This window comes from Cydia fagiglandana, chromosome 18 (assembly GCF_963556715.1).
Source record: "Cydia fagiglandana chromosome 18, ilCydFagi1.1, whole genome shotgun sequence".
Classification (NCBI taxonomy): Eukaryota; Metazoa; Arthropoda; class Insecta; order Lepidoptera; family Tortricidae; genus Cydia; species Cydia fagiglandana.
This window is the reverse complement of record NC_085949.1, coordinates 4748172-4766936: the sequence shown is the minus strand read 5'-3', so window position 1 is coordinate 4766936 and position 18765 is coordinate 4748172. Positions and strand designations below refer to the sequence as shown.

Below are 18765 nucleotides of genomic sequence, written 5' to 3'. Positions count from 1 at the left end.
GAATTCCTCACAGATCCCATCATAAGAACTGGGTTTTGACAAAAACGGGACCAACTTGGGACTACATATATTCAAACAAAAACAAATAAGAAAATCCCTAATCGATTCAGACTTTAGAAAGTGCTGATATACAGACAAAAAGAAATACGGTCGAATTGATAACCTCCTCTTTTGAAGTCGGCTAATAAAAGTAGCATCCAGCGGCCCGTAGTGATAGATTGCCTATTAATCTTATTATACGATGCGCAAATCTAGTAGGTAAGTTTAAAAATCTATTATCTCTATATCGCGCTATAATTATTTAATTATCATAGTAGATAAAGATAATTTAATTATTATTGTAACGAACGTTATTTATATAAAGATGGAAGGAACCGCGTGATTTCAGTGTCGTTGGTGGTGTCAAAATGAAGCAGCTCTTGGTTTTGTTCGCACTCGTGGCTCTCGGCAGCTCTAGTAAGTCTTCTTTAAATAGTATTATGCAATTAACTAAACTGTAATACACTGGTACCTACACATATGTGACCCCAGCGAGATATTTTAACGGCCACTAACTATTGATGTGCCGTCGGAATGTTTCCAAAATTGCGAAATCCACAGGCACTAATTTTGGAAATATCTCAAATATATTTTACTGGGACTGACAACCGACAAGGATATGAAAAAAACAACTAATAACAAAACTAACTATATAATTTACTTATCATAAATATTAATCCTCCGTATTGTTATGATTTATCCGTATCTTTATTATCTCTTTCAGGTATCTGGAAAGGCGGATATAGAAGTAAGTGAAATTTTCTAAATTACCTATCAAAAAATGTATGAAAAGAGTCATGGCAATTAGACACAACCGCAAACATATACTCGGAGAATAATCCAAATAATTTCGGAAGTTTCTCTACTGTGCTTATCTACCTCTACCTACCTATCCACTGCTGAACAGACCTTATTCCCCATAGACCGCCATCGGGACACTGCAGCACACTGGAGCCACCGGCTGTCAGCGACACTGTGCCTACCCATCCGTGGCCACCACTCTAGGACTTTTCTGGCCCAGTGGCCATCGACTCTTCGGGCTATGTGGCCTGCCCATTGCCACTCCAACTCGCTAACCAAACATCAATTTTGCAGTAAGATTCGATGTCGGCGTGGTCTTCGGCCAAAGCTTCTTCTTCGACGTCCCACGCACACTCTCCGACGCAGTCTCAGAAGGATGGGTGCAACAAACCCAGGCTGACGGCCTCCCCGTCACCTCTGTCTCCATGTACTGCTATTCTGACAACATCGTCTGCAACTTCTACGATAGCGACGGCGATGTAGCTGGTTGCTGTAAGTTGTCCTTAATGATATCCGTCTAACGCCTGCAACTAAAATTTAAAGCCGTTATTAATATAACGAAATAGCGTGAATCTGTAATTAATCAGAATTTAGTTAAACTTTTCTGTTTCGTTGCATTAAAGGATTACTCACGTTAGATCGGACCGTATCCGGGCCGGAGCTTCCAGGCAGATGACATGACAGGCTAATGGCTATCTCGAGATGCTTTCTATAGAAAACGATGCGCTGAAAGCTCCAGCTTGGACACGGCCCGCTCTAACGTGAGTCATCCTTAAATTGTAAAAAATAGAAGCTCACGGATTTAAAGTCTATCTATTCGTCATCCTGAATATTACATATTATGTGTTCCGTACTCCACATCGGATATCTTCATTGAGAGAGTAACGCGATCGTTGACCAATGATGCCGCTAGCGTCTATGTAGTCGCTCCGCCCCACGCCGTGACGTAGTTCCGCTTCCACTTCCTGCGAACCGTTGCTCGCTTCCCGCCACTCGCCACCGCCATGTCATTGTTTCGTCGACCGTCTTGACCGATGGTCCGCAAATATTTTTTGCGTATATTTTTGCAGCATGGTGCTTTAACATTTCCGATCCAAAGCTCGGTCGATTAAATAGTGAGATATGGCAGAGATCGCCACTATTAGTCTTTTGGCGGTCTCGCGATCGAAGTCATCGAACGGTGCTTTTCGATTCTACCCACTTTTTTCTCGCTAAATTAATTTTCACATTCCATGCTGCTAAAATCGTTACCGTTAACTCGCATTTTCGAGATCGAAGTAGGAAGTGCGTCAGTGGTTTTTGTTAACAAGTGGTAACAAGTCGCTCCGCATCGGAGAGGGAACGTGCGGTCATCGTGCCTGCGGCGGCGGGGGCGGCGCGGCGGCGGACGGCCTGCGCGCTGCTGCCGGGTGCCGCGCTTCGCTGATAGGGAGGTTTGGATTGTCTCGAACCATCCGGTGAGCCAGTTTAAGATATTCTAATTTTATTGGCGTTCAGAAGTTACTTCGTCACTCGCGGAGGGTTCTCAGGCAGTAGCCTGGGAGTACCTCGTGTTGTTAGTTGCGGCGCGACCGGGGCGCCCCGTCCCCCGGCGCGGGGGCGCGGGCCCGGCGCCCGCCCCCGCCCGCGCGCGCCGCGTCTTCTGCTGTCGTCCAAGGTGACTCCGAGACACCGCGACGCTGCGGGCCACGCCTCCAGTCCGCAGGTCTCGGAGAGACGTCACACGCCCGCTCCTGTTGCTGCAGTCGCGGTGCGGAGTCGCGGTGCGGACGCCTCCAGTCCGCGGGACTCCGAGAGACGTCACACGCCCGCTCCTGTTGCTGCAGTCGCGGTGCGGACGCCCGCTCCTGTTGCTGCAGTCGCGGTGTGGACGCCTCCAGTCCGCGGGACTCCGAGAGACGTCACACGCCCGCTCCTGTTGCTGCAGTCGCGGTGCGGACGCCTCCAGTCCGCGGGACTCCGAGAGACGTCACACGCCCGCTCCTGTTGCTGCAGTCGCGGTGCGGACGCCTCCAGTCCGCGGGACTCCGAGAGACGTCACACGCCCGCTCCTGTTGCTGCAGTCGCGGTGCGGACGCCTCCAGTCCGCGGGACTCCGAGAGGCGTCACACGCCCGCTCCTGCTGCTGCAGTCGCTGTGCGGACGCCTCCAGTCCGCGGGACTCCGAGAGACGTCACACGCCCGCTCCTGTTGCTGCAGTCACGGTGCGGACGCCTCCAGTCCGCGGGACTCCGCGAGACGTTACACGCCCGCTCCTATTGCTGCAGTTGCGGTGCGGACGCTTCCAGTCCAGCGCGACTCCGAGAGATCCGCGTGGCTCTGCGCGTCACACGCCCGCTCCTGCAGCTGCGGGCGCATCGCGGGTGGATCGCGCAAAGGTGAAGGCGGACCGCTTCTGCGTCCCGACTGCCCGAGCGGAAGGAAGGTAAGTTACGTGTAAGCAGTGGAAAGGCTACGAGTACAGCGACGATCGCCGCGTTGGTTGCCGGCCGTCATGACGTCGCTGGTGACCTACGCGCCGGTGGTGGCCACCACGATGGCACCGCCGAGGGCAACAGCGTCGCCGTGATGATGCGTGCAACTACGAGCCTAGCCATCGGCGCCTCCCGTGCCGGTAACGTCCGTCACGCGCACCGGCGCCTGTCGAGCTGGCCGCCACGACGGCGCCTCTCGCACCTGAGCCTGGCGACGGTGGCCGCCATGATGGCGCCGCCCGCTCGATGACACCGCCTGCCCCCCGAGCTGGCCGCCACGATGGCGCTTCTCGCATTACGCATCGACGCGGCGGCGGCGGCTGCCACAATGGCGCTGCCCGCCACGATGATGCCGCCCGCCACGATGGCACCACCACCTGCGCACTGGCGCCTCTCGAGCTGGCCGCCACGATGGCGCCTCTCGCCTCACAGCAGTGCCTCCCAGACCAGCCAGCCAGACGGCGACCGCCTCATGCACCGGTGCCTCCCGAGCTGGCCGCCACGATGGCGCCTCTCGCCGCACGCACCGGCGCCTCCCGAGCCGGTGGCGGCGGCCGCCACGATGGAGCCGCCCGCCTCACGCGACGCCTCTAGAGCGGGCCGCCACTATGGGTCCTCGCCTCACGCACCAGCGCTTCCCGAACCAGTGGCGGCCGCCATGAGCCGCCCGGCCTCAGGCACCGGTGCCCCCCCCCCCCCCCCCCCCCGAGCCGGCCGCCACGATGGCGCCCCTAGCTTCACGCACCGGCGCCTCCCGAGCGGCGGCGGTTGCCACAATCACGCCGATGCTGTCCACCGATGCTGCAACTACGACGATGTCGTCCCTTGCTCGCTGGGCGCCACAGTATCAGTTTTGTCCTGTCCACATGGTTCCAATGAGGTACGCAGGCGCCTATAGCTATGGTGCAGGTATAGGTATGGTATGGTACAGCACGAACAGACCGCTAAGCTCTTGGTTTCGGTTAAAGAATCCTCCGGCGACGGCAGACAAGGTCGTAAAGAGCCCCGTCCTAGCGCGGCTCGACTGCCCGGAGTTGAAAGCGGTAAGATATGTCGATACTCAGAGGAAAATACGTCGTGTTCCCGGGCTTCATAAAGGTGCTGATCGACTTCGCTGTGTCGCTTCGAAGCTCCTACGACTTCTCGAGGCCATGGAGTGGTCCAACCGGAGAACAGCTAGCGACAAGGCCCTGTGCGACCGCTCGAAACCGAGGTGAAAGGCATCGAAAAGGTCTGCAGACTTCACATAATTATCTCTACTTGCTCGCGCTCTCCAGCTTAAGTTCCGTCTTACAAAGACGAACTCGTGCGAAAAGCCATAATAAACAAAATGGGACAAATAAACCCGCTGCGCCTGAACAAGCTTGAGTTTCCGGTGCTAAGAGAAAGGGGCCAGGAGGACTCCAGCAGTTTCCATCTGTCTGTATTCGACTTTATCGAAACAGTTTTGTTACGCAAAGCGCCAAAATCGATTTTAGACTTGATTTCATCAGTTCGATTTCCTTAAAAGCATGCTACTAACTCGATGCCCTATACTAACTCGATATAGGGTGTCTCTTCGGATAAAGCGAATTAGACCATCACGCTCCTAGACATCACGTGGGACACGCGGCACAACACACCGATTGAAAGTTTTCTTTTCGCGACATACAGGCCTGCCTTGCTGCAGAGTTTCTCGCAGAAATGAGACTCAATGCCTTCTGTTCAGTCTCAAATTCGCAAACTTTAGTTCATGGAGGAAGGTGAAGCCTTCGCAGTCCCCAGCAACACGGAGCTGCCGAAAGCCTCGCACCACTTTCTTCCTCATCTTGCAGTCCGTTACAATCTCCAATATTGGTAGACAATGTACGAGGTAAGGCCCTTTCAGCGAAGAGTAACCGTTAACGGGCCGCATCTGCAGCGCTGACGACAGAAGTGTAAACATACAACCGCACCGGTACAGTATACATAAAACGACGGCGACACTACATCCCTTCCGTTACTACGGCTGTCGCAAAAACTGCTGATGCCAGCAGATCGTCTACAGGTCGCGCTGGTTGCTTGCTACTTGCCAGGTCGGTACAACCCCCGAGGGCGACGGTTTATCAAGAAGTCACTGCGCGCCCGAGTGGCAGCTGCGCCCAGCAGCCGCCGAGACTGTCTTCACCTGACAGGCGCCTTGTTGGCCGGCCTCCGCTTTCGAGAGCCCTCGCACTGTGCCACGGTATTTCTTAACAGACTCATTGAACTGCTACCACGACCTTTGACAGCTGCCTGTGAGACTTGGCATGGATGTCTCCACCTCCCAGCCTAGTCTGTGTACTGCGACGGCGTGATAAGGAGTCTTAAAGCAGCTGTGGTAAGCTTGCAATTTACTGGCGGTCCTAGTGAACACAATGTCAGACCGCCCTCCCTTACGAGTCAACGACCTTAAGAATGAGGCGTAGCCCCTGTCAGATAGGACGCTCCAACACCGAGCTGGCGGGATCAGGAGTGACGTCCGCTGCTGGCGTGACTGGCGCATGCATATAACATGCCAAGGTCTAACGCTACGTAGCGAACGAAACGCAACTGTCACTGTCTCACTAATATGGAAGAACCGGATATTCCCGATTCCGGTACTGTGTTTGTATAGAAAACAGTAACGGGAGCCCCTAGATCGTCCCCTTGTCTAGGCTGCATGTACGGCCACAATGTAGAAACGGTCTTTATGGTGCATCAAAAATAAGATCAACTGCCAGGTACCTCTATCCAGTGAAGTAGCGAGCTATCTCAGACGTCTATTTCTATTATACATGTTAGCTTTCAGAACGATACTCGTTCATAAGCCTCTCACAAGTGCTGTGTATGAACCACTATCGGACACTATGCCTTCTTCCAACGCCATTAATAGCGAGACCAGCGCCTCCCAAAGCACCAGCTTGGGACGCGAGACATCTACTTGCCCTAATTTAAATAGCCCTACAACGTTAGGTACGTTAGAAGAAGTACGATAGAATAGCTGCCGCACTTTTGCTGTTAGCATCAGGCCGCAGGGTCAATGACCTTACTCTACTACACTGTAGCCCGGGCAATTATATACATAACTTTAACGCTACTATTTTGTGTCCGAAATTCGTCTCTAAACCAGATAACGTGTCTTACCGACTGGACTCTTAGAAGCTCCGGAATAAAGTATAGACCCAGTATAAGTAGGTAGTCTGGGTACGTCACCTTGCGAGAATTACACAAAATGTTAGGGGACACTTCGCTTATTTCTTTCAGCCACAGTCTCATCCAAGCCGGCCTCGCCTACGATTGCTTTTGATCCACGATGTACTTAATAACTAAATTGGCTGGAAAGCTATTCACTTAGCGATATTTTCGCTTATGTTAATTGGGAACATGACTCGCCGAGATTCTGCGGATCGGATGCGATTTCGAATGAGAATTCTCTTAAACCAGTTTAACGTCAGATTCGAACCTGAGATTACAATTTCAATTCTCAATTTCCTGTAATTCACATTATAACGAGTCACTGTGATTTCATGGGTTGCAATATGGTGTATACATATTTATTCGTTCTCTGAGTTCTATGACAGTAGGTGTAGCCCTATCGCTTGCGCGCCCGCTAACTCGCCACCAGGAGATAATAAACAGGTCTCAATGAAGATATCCGATGTGGAGTACGGAACACATAATATAAAAATTTTACCTTCCAATAAAATTATTATTATGTTTCCTATCCACATCGGATATCTGAGTAATGCCTTCCTGGCAGGCTACTAGGCTACTTTTATGCCGACGGTACTTCTCCTCAACAATGACATGGCGGTGGCGAGTGGCGGGAAGCGAGCAACGGTTCGCAGGAAGTGGAAGCGGAACTACGTCACGGCGTGGGGCGGAGCGACTACATAGACGCTAGCGGCATCATTGGTCAACGATCGCGTTACTCTCTCAATGAAGATATCCGATGTGGATAGGAAACATAATAATAATTTTATTGGAAGGTAAAATTTTTATATTCTTCTGTAGCTGCCTAAGGACAAGTTCACCCCGCACTTCGATAATATGGAGGACTTTGGCTTCACGACTTGGACCGTGGACGGTGCCGAATACTGGACCCTGCAGCAGTACTTCACCACTGAAGGTATCTTGCTAGTTTCCAATATGCAAAATAAGTATAGGAAGGAAAATATTAGAACTACCTACAACCCTTTATTTAACTGGTATAGTTACAATTAATTATTGAATACTGTGCTCCTTTATTTCTGGGTGGTTCTGAAGCTACCTAAAGAACCTAACCTACCTACATATTGATTTAGTTTAGTGAGACGTCCGTGAAAACATTACACTTTGGGGGGAAAAGCGTAGGTATGTAGGTTAGGTTCGTTAGGTAGCTTCAGATGCGCGATGGGCCAACCACCCAGAAATAGAAGCCCCGCTACAATATACAACGCAGACGGTGTCGACACAAGATGTGTCAACACCGCGTCGTAACGGCGACTAGAAATGGTTGTATGGGCGTGCAATAATACTCCGACTCCGATCCATCCTACTCAAATGTTCTCAGTGATGCTAACTTTTACTTATTTAAGGAACGACAATTGCAGGAAGGCCTTTTTTTTCATCTTCAAAGACACATTCTTCATTTCTCTTGCCCTTGAAACTATTCCTGGTATCCTGAACAAGCTGTTCCAATGTATTCGTTTCTCGGCTGTTTACAACAATACACAAGAACATATGTTCCACAGAAATCCTCTCTAGCCGTGCCAATCGTGCCAACGAGAACAAGATTACCGAGAATGGCGGCGTGTGGGTCGTGGGACCCTACAAGGAGGTTGTTCAGATCTCCAACTCGACCAGCGCGATCATTGATGAAGGTCTCTTCACCAGACAAGCCTGCATTCCCTGGATGGGTAAGTTATAAATTAAACTCGACATATGAAAGGATTTGTATTTTCCCGTTGCCACGGAAGTTATGAGATAATACTGAGCAACTTTTGCTATGGGACGAACCCCGAAATCTTCTTCTAAATAAGAGTTTTAAGGCCGTCAGGCTTCAACACTCAACGCCGTTTCTATTCAATCAACAGCCCGAAGTTCATTCTGTATTCGATAAGCGACTTTGATGTAGGAAAAAGCATAAGTTCTCGAATACATCTGTGCCTCCAGTGTAAAAGGGTTAAACTCAAAAAATGTAATTTTTCAGTATGGCCGAAAAACGTTTCAAACCGTGTTTCCTCTGCATTGTTTCTAAAAAAATTAGGTTTTTGTTTTTAGTTTAGATAGTTTAAGTCATGAATTATAACTTGTCATTTAAATTAACCTGACTTATGTGAAAGTAACGGAAATATTGGCTTTCAAAAACAACTTATATCCCTTTTCACAAAAATAATGAATGTGTGAAAAGGTTAAACTGCACTTTCTCTAGTGTTACTAAAATCTTTTTGAACTTTTGTGTTGTGTAAAGAAACCATGGGAACTAATTAAATATTGCATTTTTTTAGATTGATGGTACAAAAAACAAACCAAAGAGAATAATATTAATGTAATTAAAGAGTGACTTAATATATTTAATTACTCTGTTGAAATTGTGAATGGTTACTGAACAGAGTAATGTTGTACTGTTGTACTGTAGTAGTGTTGTACTGACAACAGGGCAGTTGCACTTGTTTGTCTTACTTCCCCATCTTTGTTTTTTTATTTTTTGTTTTTGTTGCACAATTATTTCATAATCAGCCTTTTAGATGTCTTTTCTTCTAAAGGACTTTCTTTTTGATATTTGTCTTCCACCGTTTTGCACAACATTGACCAACAAAAAAAAATTATATGGAAAGGAATATAAGTGAACATTAACCATAATCATTAACTCAATTTAGCGAAACTAGATGGTGAAAAACGGTCAAAGTAAATTATTTATACCCCTTTACACATCATGACGTCTTAAAAAATGTTTGTAAATAATAAAAAAACTTAAGTTTTACCGTCATTCACGAACTAGACTCGGTAGTTGAAATAGATCTAAGTGAATTTTGATTTCTTTACACCGAATGTTTCTTGAAATGTAGTTTATTCATTAAGATTAAACTTTACTTTAACTATCGTTCGTAACACGATTCTTAAGTACCAATTTTTTAAACGAGATTATATAAAAATAAATCGTTTTGAACATAATGGTTAAGATTTTTGACAAACTTAAACCCTTTTGCACAATCGATATCTCAGCAATTAGAAGTCGTAGGGCCGTGGGTGTCAGCACAAAAGATGTAGTTTCATGTAATAAACCTTGTACTGGCAAAATTTGTAATTTGGACAAACTCGAGTTTAACCCTCTTACACTGGAGGCACAGACATAATACATAAACCAAACCACACCCTGAGTTTTTTGAGCTTTAGTTGTACCAAATGATATTATCTACAGTTGATGGAATCAATACTCGATGGAATCAACATGCAATAAAATCAACTGTGGATTGGTGGATGCAAAATCTGACAGTGGTTTACCCTTGAATTGCCGACAGACATTTCATTGAATGTTATTTCGAAGACAACGTTTCAAGTATTTTCATTTCATCGACAAGTTATTGCGTCGAAGAATCGATACTAGTAAATTTAAATCGGGGACTTTTAATTGGTACTTGAGTTATTTTGTATATGGTTTATATCGTGGTATTTGTTTACGGGTTTTCTTATTTCATTTTGTATTGTATTTAATAAAATTTCTTACGCGTAAAATTACTTCAATTTGTAATATTTCTTATCGAAACAAGGCTGCCATTTTCATTTTGACCAAATTATAAATAGGTATAATTTAAACCGTTCATTTCTGTGTAGGGTCGCAGTTCTAACCTAACCTAAACCTACTTTGAAAGCCGTTCGTTTCTGTGTGGGGTCGCAGTTCTAACCTAACCTAAACCTACTTTGATAGCCGTTCGTTTCTGTGTGGGGTCGCAGTTCTAACCTAACCTAAACCTACTTTGATAGCCGTTCGTTTCTGTGTGGGGTCGCAGTTCTAACCTAACCTAAACCTACTTTAAAAGCCGTCCGTTTCTGTGTAGGGTCACAATTCTAACCTAACCTAAACCTACTTTGAAAGCCGTTCGTTTCTGTGTGGGGTCACAGTTCTAACCTAACCTAAACCTACTTTGAAAGCCGTTCGTTTCTGTGTGGGGTCGCAGTTCTAACCTAACCTAAACCGACTTTGATAGCCGTTCGTTTCTGTGTGGGGTCGCAGTTCTAACCTAACCTAAATCTAAAATTCTTACAACAGAAAAATGTATAAATGTATAGTACGACATATAAAAATGTATTAAAGTAATACGTCGAACAAATGAATTGCGATGTTTAGTAGTTGTACGAATTAAAATATTTTGAAACGAATTAGCGATCAAGTAATATTCGTTGAATAGTATTTCTACGCAGTAAGAAAAATTGAAATAAATAGTATATGAAACAAAATAACGCCAAACAATATTACTAGTACTAACGTTTCGATGAATCGTTGTCGATGAAATAATATTCGATGATAAATTTGTCGGCAAAACAAGGGTACACCATCTGACAGTTGTAGGTAGGTACATGTCGAATTTGGCCCCTGCTCTGTTGAAATCAGTAAATCCAATCACTTTCCCTCCGCAGGTCGCCACTACTACTACAAGATGACCCCCGAGTTGAGCTGCACCGACGAGCCCATGTTCCCGTGGTTCCCCCTCGTGGAGTCCGGAGAGCTCGTCGCCACAGGCTTCGTGGTCCCCGCCACGCTCAATCTCGACAGCGGCGCGAGGGACTGGCCGCGTAGCCAAGATGCCTATCGCTTACGCTCCGTAGCGATCGAAACGCAACTGTCACTGTCGCGCTAATATGGAAGAGTGATAGAGAGACATAATGCTTTTCGATGTCGAAGCGATAGCGATTGTAACCTTGGCTAGGCCGGCTGGTTCGAGCACCCCAACGAGATTGCTGTCAAGGTAGCTGATTAATGTCCAGTGAATAAGCTAAAGTCGTATCCAGACGGGGACAATTTTTCGCCACTCTGATTAAATTGTACGACCTCATTGGCGGTTGAATTTAGCTAAAGACCGTTTCTACTGATAAAATAATTTTTAAGAAAAAAAAACCGACTTCCATGGGAGCCGATGAAAGATTATTGTAGATGGTACACTATGTAGAAAAGGAGGTAAAACCACCCACTTTTCTACTAGCATTTCGCTTCTGTATAATGGCTCCTCTACAGGATGGGCCAACGCCAGCCACTCCAAGGGACGCAGCCATGCGGTAGAATGAGATAGCAATATCACTTGCTCCCTCTAACGCATAAATGCGTCCCTTGGAGTGGCCGGCGTTGGCCCATCGTGAAGAGAAGCCATGAGGGTCGTAGTTCTAGCCTAACCTAACCCACTCCTCAGATAGCAGTTCGGTTCTGTGCGGATCGCAGTTCGAACCTAATCAAACCCACTTTTCAAGTAGCATCTCGTTTCTGTAAGGCTCGCAGTTCTAACCTAACCTAATCCTTGTTCGGTTCTGTGAGGATCGCAGTTCAAACCTAACCTAACCCACTTAATGGCGCATGCCGTGCGGTGTACGGGGGTTTAAGCGGGAGGGGCTAGTAAGATTGGCATCATCGTACTTTATTCCTACATTAATTTTATAGTAGGTAATCATAGTTGTTTATTTAGTTAAGGTATCATAGTGGTTTTCTGGGTCAAGGTCCGGGTCCGAGTCTGGGTCTGGTCATCAGCAGCAGTTCCACTTCATCAAATGCGACAGTTTTTAATGTAAATGCTTGATTTTATGATGAAAAAACAAAAAAATCTATACGTATGCCTTTAACATTTGAGGAGTTCCCTCGATTCCTTATGAATCCCATCATCAGAACTCGAGCTTGACAAAAATGTGGCTTAAAAACTTAACTTGCTTAACGAACATAACGAAAAGGAAAAATCGCCAAACGTGAACTATGCGTCGTTTAAGAGTTCTGTTCTGATCATCATCAGCAGTTCCACTTCATCAAATGCAACAGTTTTTAATGAAAATGGTTGATTTTCTGATGTAAATACAAAAATCTCTATACGCATGCCTTTAAGATTTGAGGAGTTCCCTTGATTCCTCATGGATCCCATCATCAGAACTCGAGCTTGACGACAATGTGGCTTAAAAACTTAACTTGCTTAACAAACATAACGACGAGGACAAATCGCCAACCGTGAACTATGCGTCGTTGAAGAGTTCTGTTCTGATCATCATCAGCAGTTCCACTTCATCAAATGCAACAGTTTTTAATGAAAATGCTTGATTTTCTGATGTAAATACAAAAAATCTCTATACGCATGCCTATAAGATTTGAGGAGTTCCCTTGATTCCTCATGGATCCCATCATCAGAACTCAAGCTTGACAAAAATGTGGCTTAAAAACGTAACTTGCTTAACAAACATAACGAAGAGGACAAATCGCCAACCGTGAACTATGCGTCGTTAAAGAGTTCCGTTCTGATCATCATCAGCAGTTCCACTTCATCAAATGTCACTTTTTTGGGTGTATATGCTTGATTTGTTGATAAAAACCCAAAAATCACTATATGTTTGCCTTTAAGATTTGAGGAGTTCCCTCGATTCCTCATGGATCCCATCATCAGAACTGGGTTTTGACAAAAACGGGACCAATCTGTATGCATATACATTCAATCAAAAAAAGAATTTTCAAAATCGATCTAGTAATGACGGAGATATGGAGTAACAAACATAAAAAAAAATAAAAAAAAACATACAACCGAATTGATAACCTCCTTCTTTGAGATTTGGAAGTCGGTTAATGAGGTGTGGACGCAAGAATACCAATTTGAAACGCCAGTGTTTTCTTTCTGGGGCATTTTTTTTTTCAATTTAGAGGGCTCTACGCCTATGTGTTTACGCAACGGGGGATGCTGGTTCGATTCCAGCCTTGGACACTAGAGGCCTTGGTCATTTTTTCCCTCGTATAAAGTGCCATGTTTAAATTTTGGATTTTTCATTTGGATGGCTGGGACTTAGGAGGCCAGGATGATTGATGAATAAATAGGTCAAAATTTAGTAGAGTCGGGTGTTCATCACTTAGCCACTAGTACACAAATAGCCAAGCAAATATCTGGCGAACGCGACGTTGCCGCTTGGTGCAACCAAGGGCATTAGATATCTAAGCACTTGCCTGCTTTACTACCCACTTAACACCTCACTCGCTCCCTCTACACGGGGCGAGTGGGACAAAAATTCAATATTACGTAAAATCTTTTTGGGAAATAAAGGTCAGAACTTTTTAATTTGTTTTAGGCGATCGTACCCGATGGCCCCCAGTGCCTGTACGACTTGGCCGCCAGCCCCGGACTCGTCACCATGCATATCTACTACATCGACCAGCCCTGGCTGATTTCCTGCATCTTCCAGTAAACCTCCAGCACACCGACATCCTCCAGACTGAGCATAGTAGCGCTAAAGTTGTATCCAGACGAGACAATTTTTCGCCAATCTGATGAAATTCTCCGATCGAACCGGGCCGTGCGGACGCAAATACCAATTTGATTCCCCGATCACATCAGCAGGTGCGGAGACAAGAATGCCAATTTTCCAAGTAGAATGCAAATTGGTGATTTAATTTGTGTACGTGTGGACACTAGATGAGATTGACCAATTATTTTCCTGAACAAATCGACTGATTTCGTCAGTCCCGTCTGGATACCCCTTAATTTTACTCCATTTTCGAGTCAAGTGTCTTTGTGTGACGCCCATGTCTTTGAACGGACCAATCACGGCACGGGACTCGCTCACCTCGTCCCCCGCACCCCTGTATTTTTGGCAGCATCGGTTTCATGAAATAATTGCTCTAAGCTCCGTCTAGAGGATTCCTAGTCTATGCAGTAAACTGACATCGGCTATAACCGCGAAAATCGAAGTTTACAAATAGCGGGAATCGTTCTCCGTCACTCTAATTACGCCTTCATTGGAGTAAAAGAGACAGATATAGCAATTTACGAATTTCAGTCTTCGCGGTAGACCCTCAGGCCCGGGTCATAAGAGCAAAATAAATTATTACCTTTAAGCAGCTGTTTTTTTTTTCTCGTCACGGCGATATCCAGATGCTAGCTGGTGTGGATAAAGGGGCATCAATTAGAGACGTGGGTGAAGCGGCCCAAGGGAGAGCAAGTCAATTGCCTTGGATATACATATTAGAGATGCACTCCATATCCGGTAACTATCCGGTATCCGGCAGATACTGGATAGTGACTTACTATCCGGCCGGATACCGGATAGTAACATTGCTTGATTTCGGAGTAAACAAATTGGATTTAAGAAACAGACACGGTAATAATCGTACTTGTTTATTATTTTAAAACAATTTAATAATGCCATTGACTTGCACGCGCACTCATTTCGAACCTAGAAACGAGTCCGCGCGAACGTTCACTAGGAAACAGGTCAAACCTGCAGAATGCGCACCTGAAAAATCGAAATGTAGGTATAGTTCCGCTGGCCGAATATCCGGCGGCCGGATACCGGATAATCGGCTGATGATCAGGCCGAATATCCGGTGTCCGGCCAAACAACTATCCGTTGCATCTCTAATACATATTGAATCGCAGATGCGACTTCGTGCACGGCTATAGTTTGGCCCAGGACTGTCTCATTTCAAACATAGAGAGATAATCATACTGTCTTTACGCTAACACCCAAAAGAAAGGGATATGTATAATTTTCTTGGTTAACTGACTGAAAAGTTGTGCTTGCCAGACTATAGATTAATTCACTCGGCGAGTCCGCGCTACTGAATTGGGCGCTGATATTCTAGAAGGTGGGCGAGTTTTGGAACTAAAACTAGTGTATATAGATGTTGTTTATGTATTATGTATTACATGTTTACTTAATTAACACAATACAAATTAGCATCGTGCAACAAAATATTCAACGAGTCTGTAGTTAACCATAATAACTTCTTAATTAAACGATAAATAAACATACCCTCCTGAGTTCCGATGTCCTATTAAAAGGACAAAATAAAATCTAATTTTGAACTGTAATAGAATAAAAGAAAGTTCCAAATTCAAACCTGCAAAAATGACTCTGGGACTTAGAACAGTACACATGTAGTGCATAATTGATTTCCATCGCATTTCATTTGTCATGCTACTTCAGTCAACGTCAGTACTTTTTGTACAGAGACTAACTGAAATAGCAAGACACGTTCGTACGTTGTTGTGAAAATACGATGGAAAACAATTAAGCATTTCATCTGTATCCTTCTAAGTCCCAGATTCAGTTTGCAGGTTTGAAATCATTCGCCAATAAACTGTTTCGCAGTTTGGTGAAGTTTTGTAGGTAATAGTTATAAGTGTTTTCTGTTTATTAGCAATAAATAAAAAAAAAATTGGGAATTTCTTTTATTCTATTATAGTTCAAACTTAGATTTGATCTTGTCCTTTTAAAAGGACATCGGGACTTAAAAGGGTGTGTTTATTTATATCTGTACAAGAAAGTAGACTATGTGGCAATGATAGGGAATCAGCTGACGCCGGTCGGGGCCTTGTGTGAGCGCCGCTTGACCTTCTGCTGGCGCCGCTTGATATGTCTCTGGACGCGGGTGGCGCCCTCTTTGCGGAGCTCCTCGAATTGGGACACTAGGGCTTCGACGCGTTTTTCAGCTGTAAGGGGAAAAAGTAAGTATCAGCACGTTCCAAATTTTCATACAATAAACTAAACTAATAATTGGACACAAAACAGTTGGAGAGGCTGAGGCTCTATAGTTGGAATGATTCTGGTGGATAGTACCACTTTTGATCCAGAGAAATCAAAAAAATAATAATTATTGTATGACTGGTCTGGCCTAGTGGGGTGACCCTACCTATAATGAAGCAGATGGTCCAGGGTTTGGATCCCGGTAAGGGCATTTATTGGTACGCTGACACAGATATTTGTTCCCGTGTCATGGTTGTTTTTCTATGTATTTAAGTATTTATATTTTATATATATTGTTGTCTGCATACCCACAAGACAAGCCTTCTTGGGCTTAGTCAATTTGTGTAAACATGTTTTATAATATTTATTTTATTTTAATTGTCCATTTATTAGGTAATCAATCATGTTTTAGTGTTAACTTCTCAACTTGGTGTGAGAGCCCACAACAAGGAAAAGATCAGCAGAAAAAGACATCTGCATCTTTACCAACACTATAACTACATGGCTATTATAACATGTCGTTGTTGCGCTTACCAAATCTGATATGTGCGAGATTTTAATCAAATGAATTAATACCTTATATATTTAGTTGCTAGGTAACTATTTGTCAATCAAAAATCGAACACATATCAGCTTTGGAAAGCGCAACGACGATGTGTTAATGCAATATCCATATATATAAGAAGAGAAGTATGTTTTTTTATAAAACTAGAAAGGAGTATATTAGTTTCATACATCAACAGACTATGTTGATGTATGAAAATAAAATTCTCCCTTCTAGTTTTACATGCAATGAGATCCAATACATCGCATATTTCTTACAGCTACTCTTAAAAATGATTATAAACTCACATTTATTTTTATAGTATGGCTGTTTCCCCTCGCTAACTTCTTTCTCAGCCTGTTTCTTCTGTTTCTCCATCTCCATTCTCTCCGTCTTCTTCATTCTGCTGGCCTTGTGCTGCTCGTTCAACCTCTGCAGGAGACGCCGCAGTTTGAGGGCCTTCTCCGGGTCTGTGGTCTGCCGTAACTCGGCCCTGGTGGCTTTGATGTCATTCATCCGCATTTCTGTTAGGAAATTGTAGTCATCGGCAAACTGCTTCTTGTTGAATTCTCCGCAGAGAGGATCGAATCTGAAAATAATGATATTTGATATTTATTCAGGTATAATTTACATATTTAGAGTGAAATAGACATGAGTTGGAAACAAAATCGGCATCAGTCATCTATAACAAGAACGTAATAACATTAAATAACAGACACAGATCACTACCCGACTACTTATGCTAGGAGGCTTTTACAACTAAGATACTCATCACACCATTATGTGAGTTATCTATGAAAAGAAAAGGGACCTTATTGTCCATGGCGCTTACGCCATTATTATGCTCCGATATAATGCGATATAATGCTGCGCGACACTGTGTGCCGTAAGCGCCATCGACAATAAGGTCCCTTTTCATTGATAATGCCCCATTTTATCACAACATACCTGGGATCACGAATTTCCTTTTTCCTCACTTTTGGCACGTCAATCATCATCGACACAGGCTTTTTGGAGCTCATTTCACGCGGTCTGTTTTTATTTTCCCTTTTAAACACCTTCGGTTTTACGGATTCAATCTTGCCATCTTTTTTTCCAAATATGGCTTCCTTGTACACTTTGGCTCCAATTCTTTCCTTTAACTTTTGTAGTTCCTCGAATGATAGAGTCGATAACTCGGACCTAATAGCAGTCTAAACAAAAGATATAATTATTTATGAGATGTTTGATTATATTGTAAATTATTCAAAGGTTCAAACAACTTACTCGTTCCCCGTCGTCAAGATCTTCAGTTTTCTCGGAGTTATCATAATTATCTTCGCTCTCGCTGCTACTCATTTCTACACAGAATTGAAATTCTACAATAAAATCAAATAAATAAAATAACTCTGAATCAAAATAAACGTAACATGTTCAATTTTATATTTTGTTTTGAGGTTATGATATGACATATGACATGCATCCAATAGACACTGACAGTTGACAGCTGCGTTTAGATACCAAAACACGGCCTATAGCATAGACTTATAATATATAAAGACGGTGTCTCAGCGAGCTGTCACTGTTGCCACTTTTGTTTAGTGTACGATTAACAATGAGGCCCACGGTGCTGTAGCCATGTCGATAAAGTGATATCGATAAACTATCGACATTTCTTGCAATTTTAATTTTACTTCAAAGGCTTAATGATACCTAAAATGACCAAAAACGCTTTTATTCTTTATTGTGGTTATCAGATCACAATTTTATAGTCACGCCCCAGCAGGGAACCAAGGGAAAGTTCAGATATTTAATTAAAATACATAAATACCTCCTAAAATAGGTGTTCCGCAATAATTGAATTATATTATTATATTATAATATATTCATTATCCATTAGCATTTCAATTATGTTTATGTTTAACGAATATATTGAAGCTTCAATTAATCGCTATTTCGTTCCGCTGTGTAGCGTTTATCGATATATAACATGATTAAAATTGACTTTTCACATCCCTAAAAGAGCACACATATACACTTTTACGCACTCATACACAGCCTGGGCGCATCAAGAAAGGCAACACTTGATTTGAAGTCCACCTTGTCAACAGTATGGTTGTCCTTTTTTGACAAACGGCATTTTAAAAGAGCGAGGAGAGAGAAATGATACTAGTTGCTGCGTCGTGAAAGAGAACAGAAAACGTTGGGCCCTTGGCCTATAGCGTTCAAAAATATAAGGCAGTATGGATCAGTGCTTTAGCCTGTCCA

The 18765-nt window shown here is 44.2% G+C and overlaps 2 protein-coding genes across 2 annotated transcripts; one reads left to right on the top strand and one right to left on the bottom strand.

Moving 5' to 3' along the window:
- The first annotated feature begins 820 nt into the window (after positions 1 to 820).
- Positions 821 to 14343, top strand: LOC134673585 (uncharacterized). Its single transcript, XM_063531582.1, has 7 exons — positions 821 to 839; positions 1135 to 1358; positions 7308 to 7422; positions 8027 to 8191; positions 10914 to 11080; positions 11204 to 11242; positions 13578 to 14343. The coding sequence occupies exons 1-7, from the start codon at positions 821 to 823 to the stop codon at positions 13692 to 13694; spliced, it is 846 nt and encodes a 281-aa protein (XP_063387652.1). The 3' UTR covers positions 13695 to 14343.
- Positions 14344 to 14610: 267 nt separating this feature from the next.
- Positions 14611 to 17956, bottom strand: LOC134673253 (ribosomal RNA processing protein 36 homolog). Its single transcript, XM_063531217.1, has 4 exons — positions 17785 to 17956; positions 17467 to 17711; positions 16827 to 17107; positions 14611 to 15940 (listed from the first exon to the last, which is right to left on the bottom strand). Exons 1-4 carry the CDS (start codon positions 17854 to 17856, stop codon positions 15801 to 15803), a joined length of 738 nt encoding a protein of 245 aa, XP_063387287.1. The 5' UTR covers positions 17857 to 17956; the 3' UTR covers positions 14611 to 15800.
- Between the last annotated feature and the right edge of the window lie 809 nt (positions 17957 to 18765).

Bases quoted from the DNA above. Each gene is read 5' to 3' on its own strand.
- LOC134673585 (XM_063531582.1), top strand. The intron at 1,359-7,307 runs TAACGCCTGCAA...ATTCTTCTGTAG, and splicing joins TGTCCTTAATGATATCCGTC to CTGCCTAAGGACAAGTTCAC. The intron at 11,243-13,577 runs GTAGCTGATTAA...AATTTGTTTTAG, and splicing joins CCAACGAGATTGCTGTCAAG to GCGATCGTACCCGATGGCCC.
- LOC134673253 (XM_063531217.1), bottom strand. From the start codon at position 17,856: ATGAGTAGCAGCGAGAGCGAAGATAATTATGATAACTCCGAGAAAACT. The intron at 17,712-17,784 runs GTAAGTTGTTTG...TCTTTTGTTTAG, and splicing joins ATCTTGACGACGGGGAACGA to ACTGCTATTAGGTCCGAGTT. The intron at 15,941-16,826 runs GTGAGTTTATAA...TTCCCCTTACAG, and splicing joins GCCATACTATAAAAATAAAT to CTGAAAAACGCGTCGAAGCC.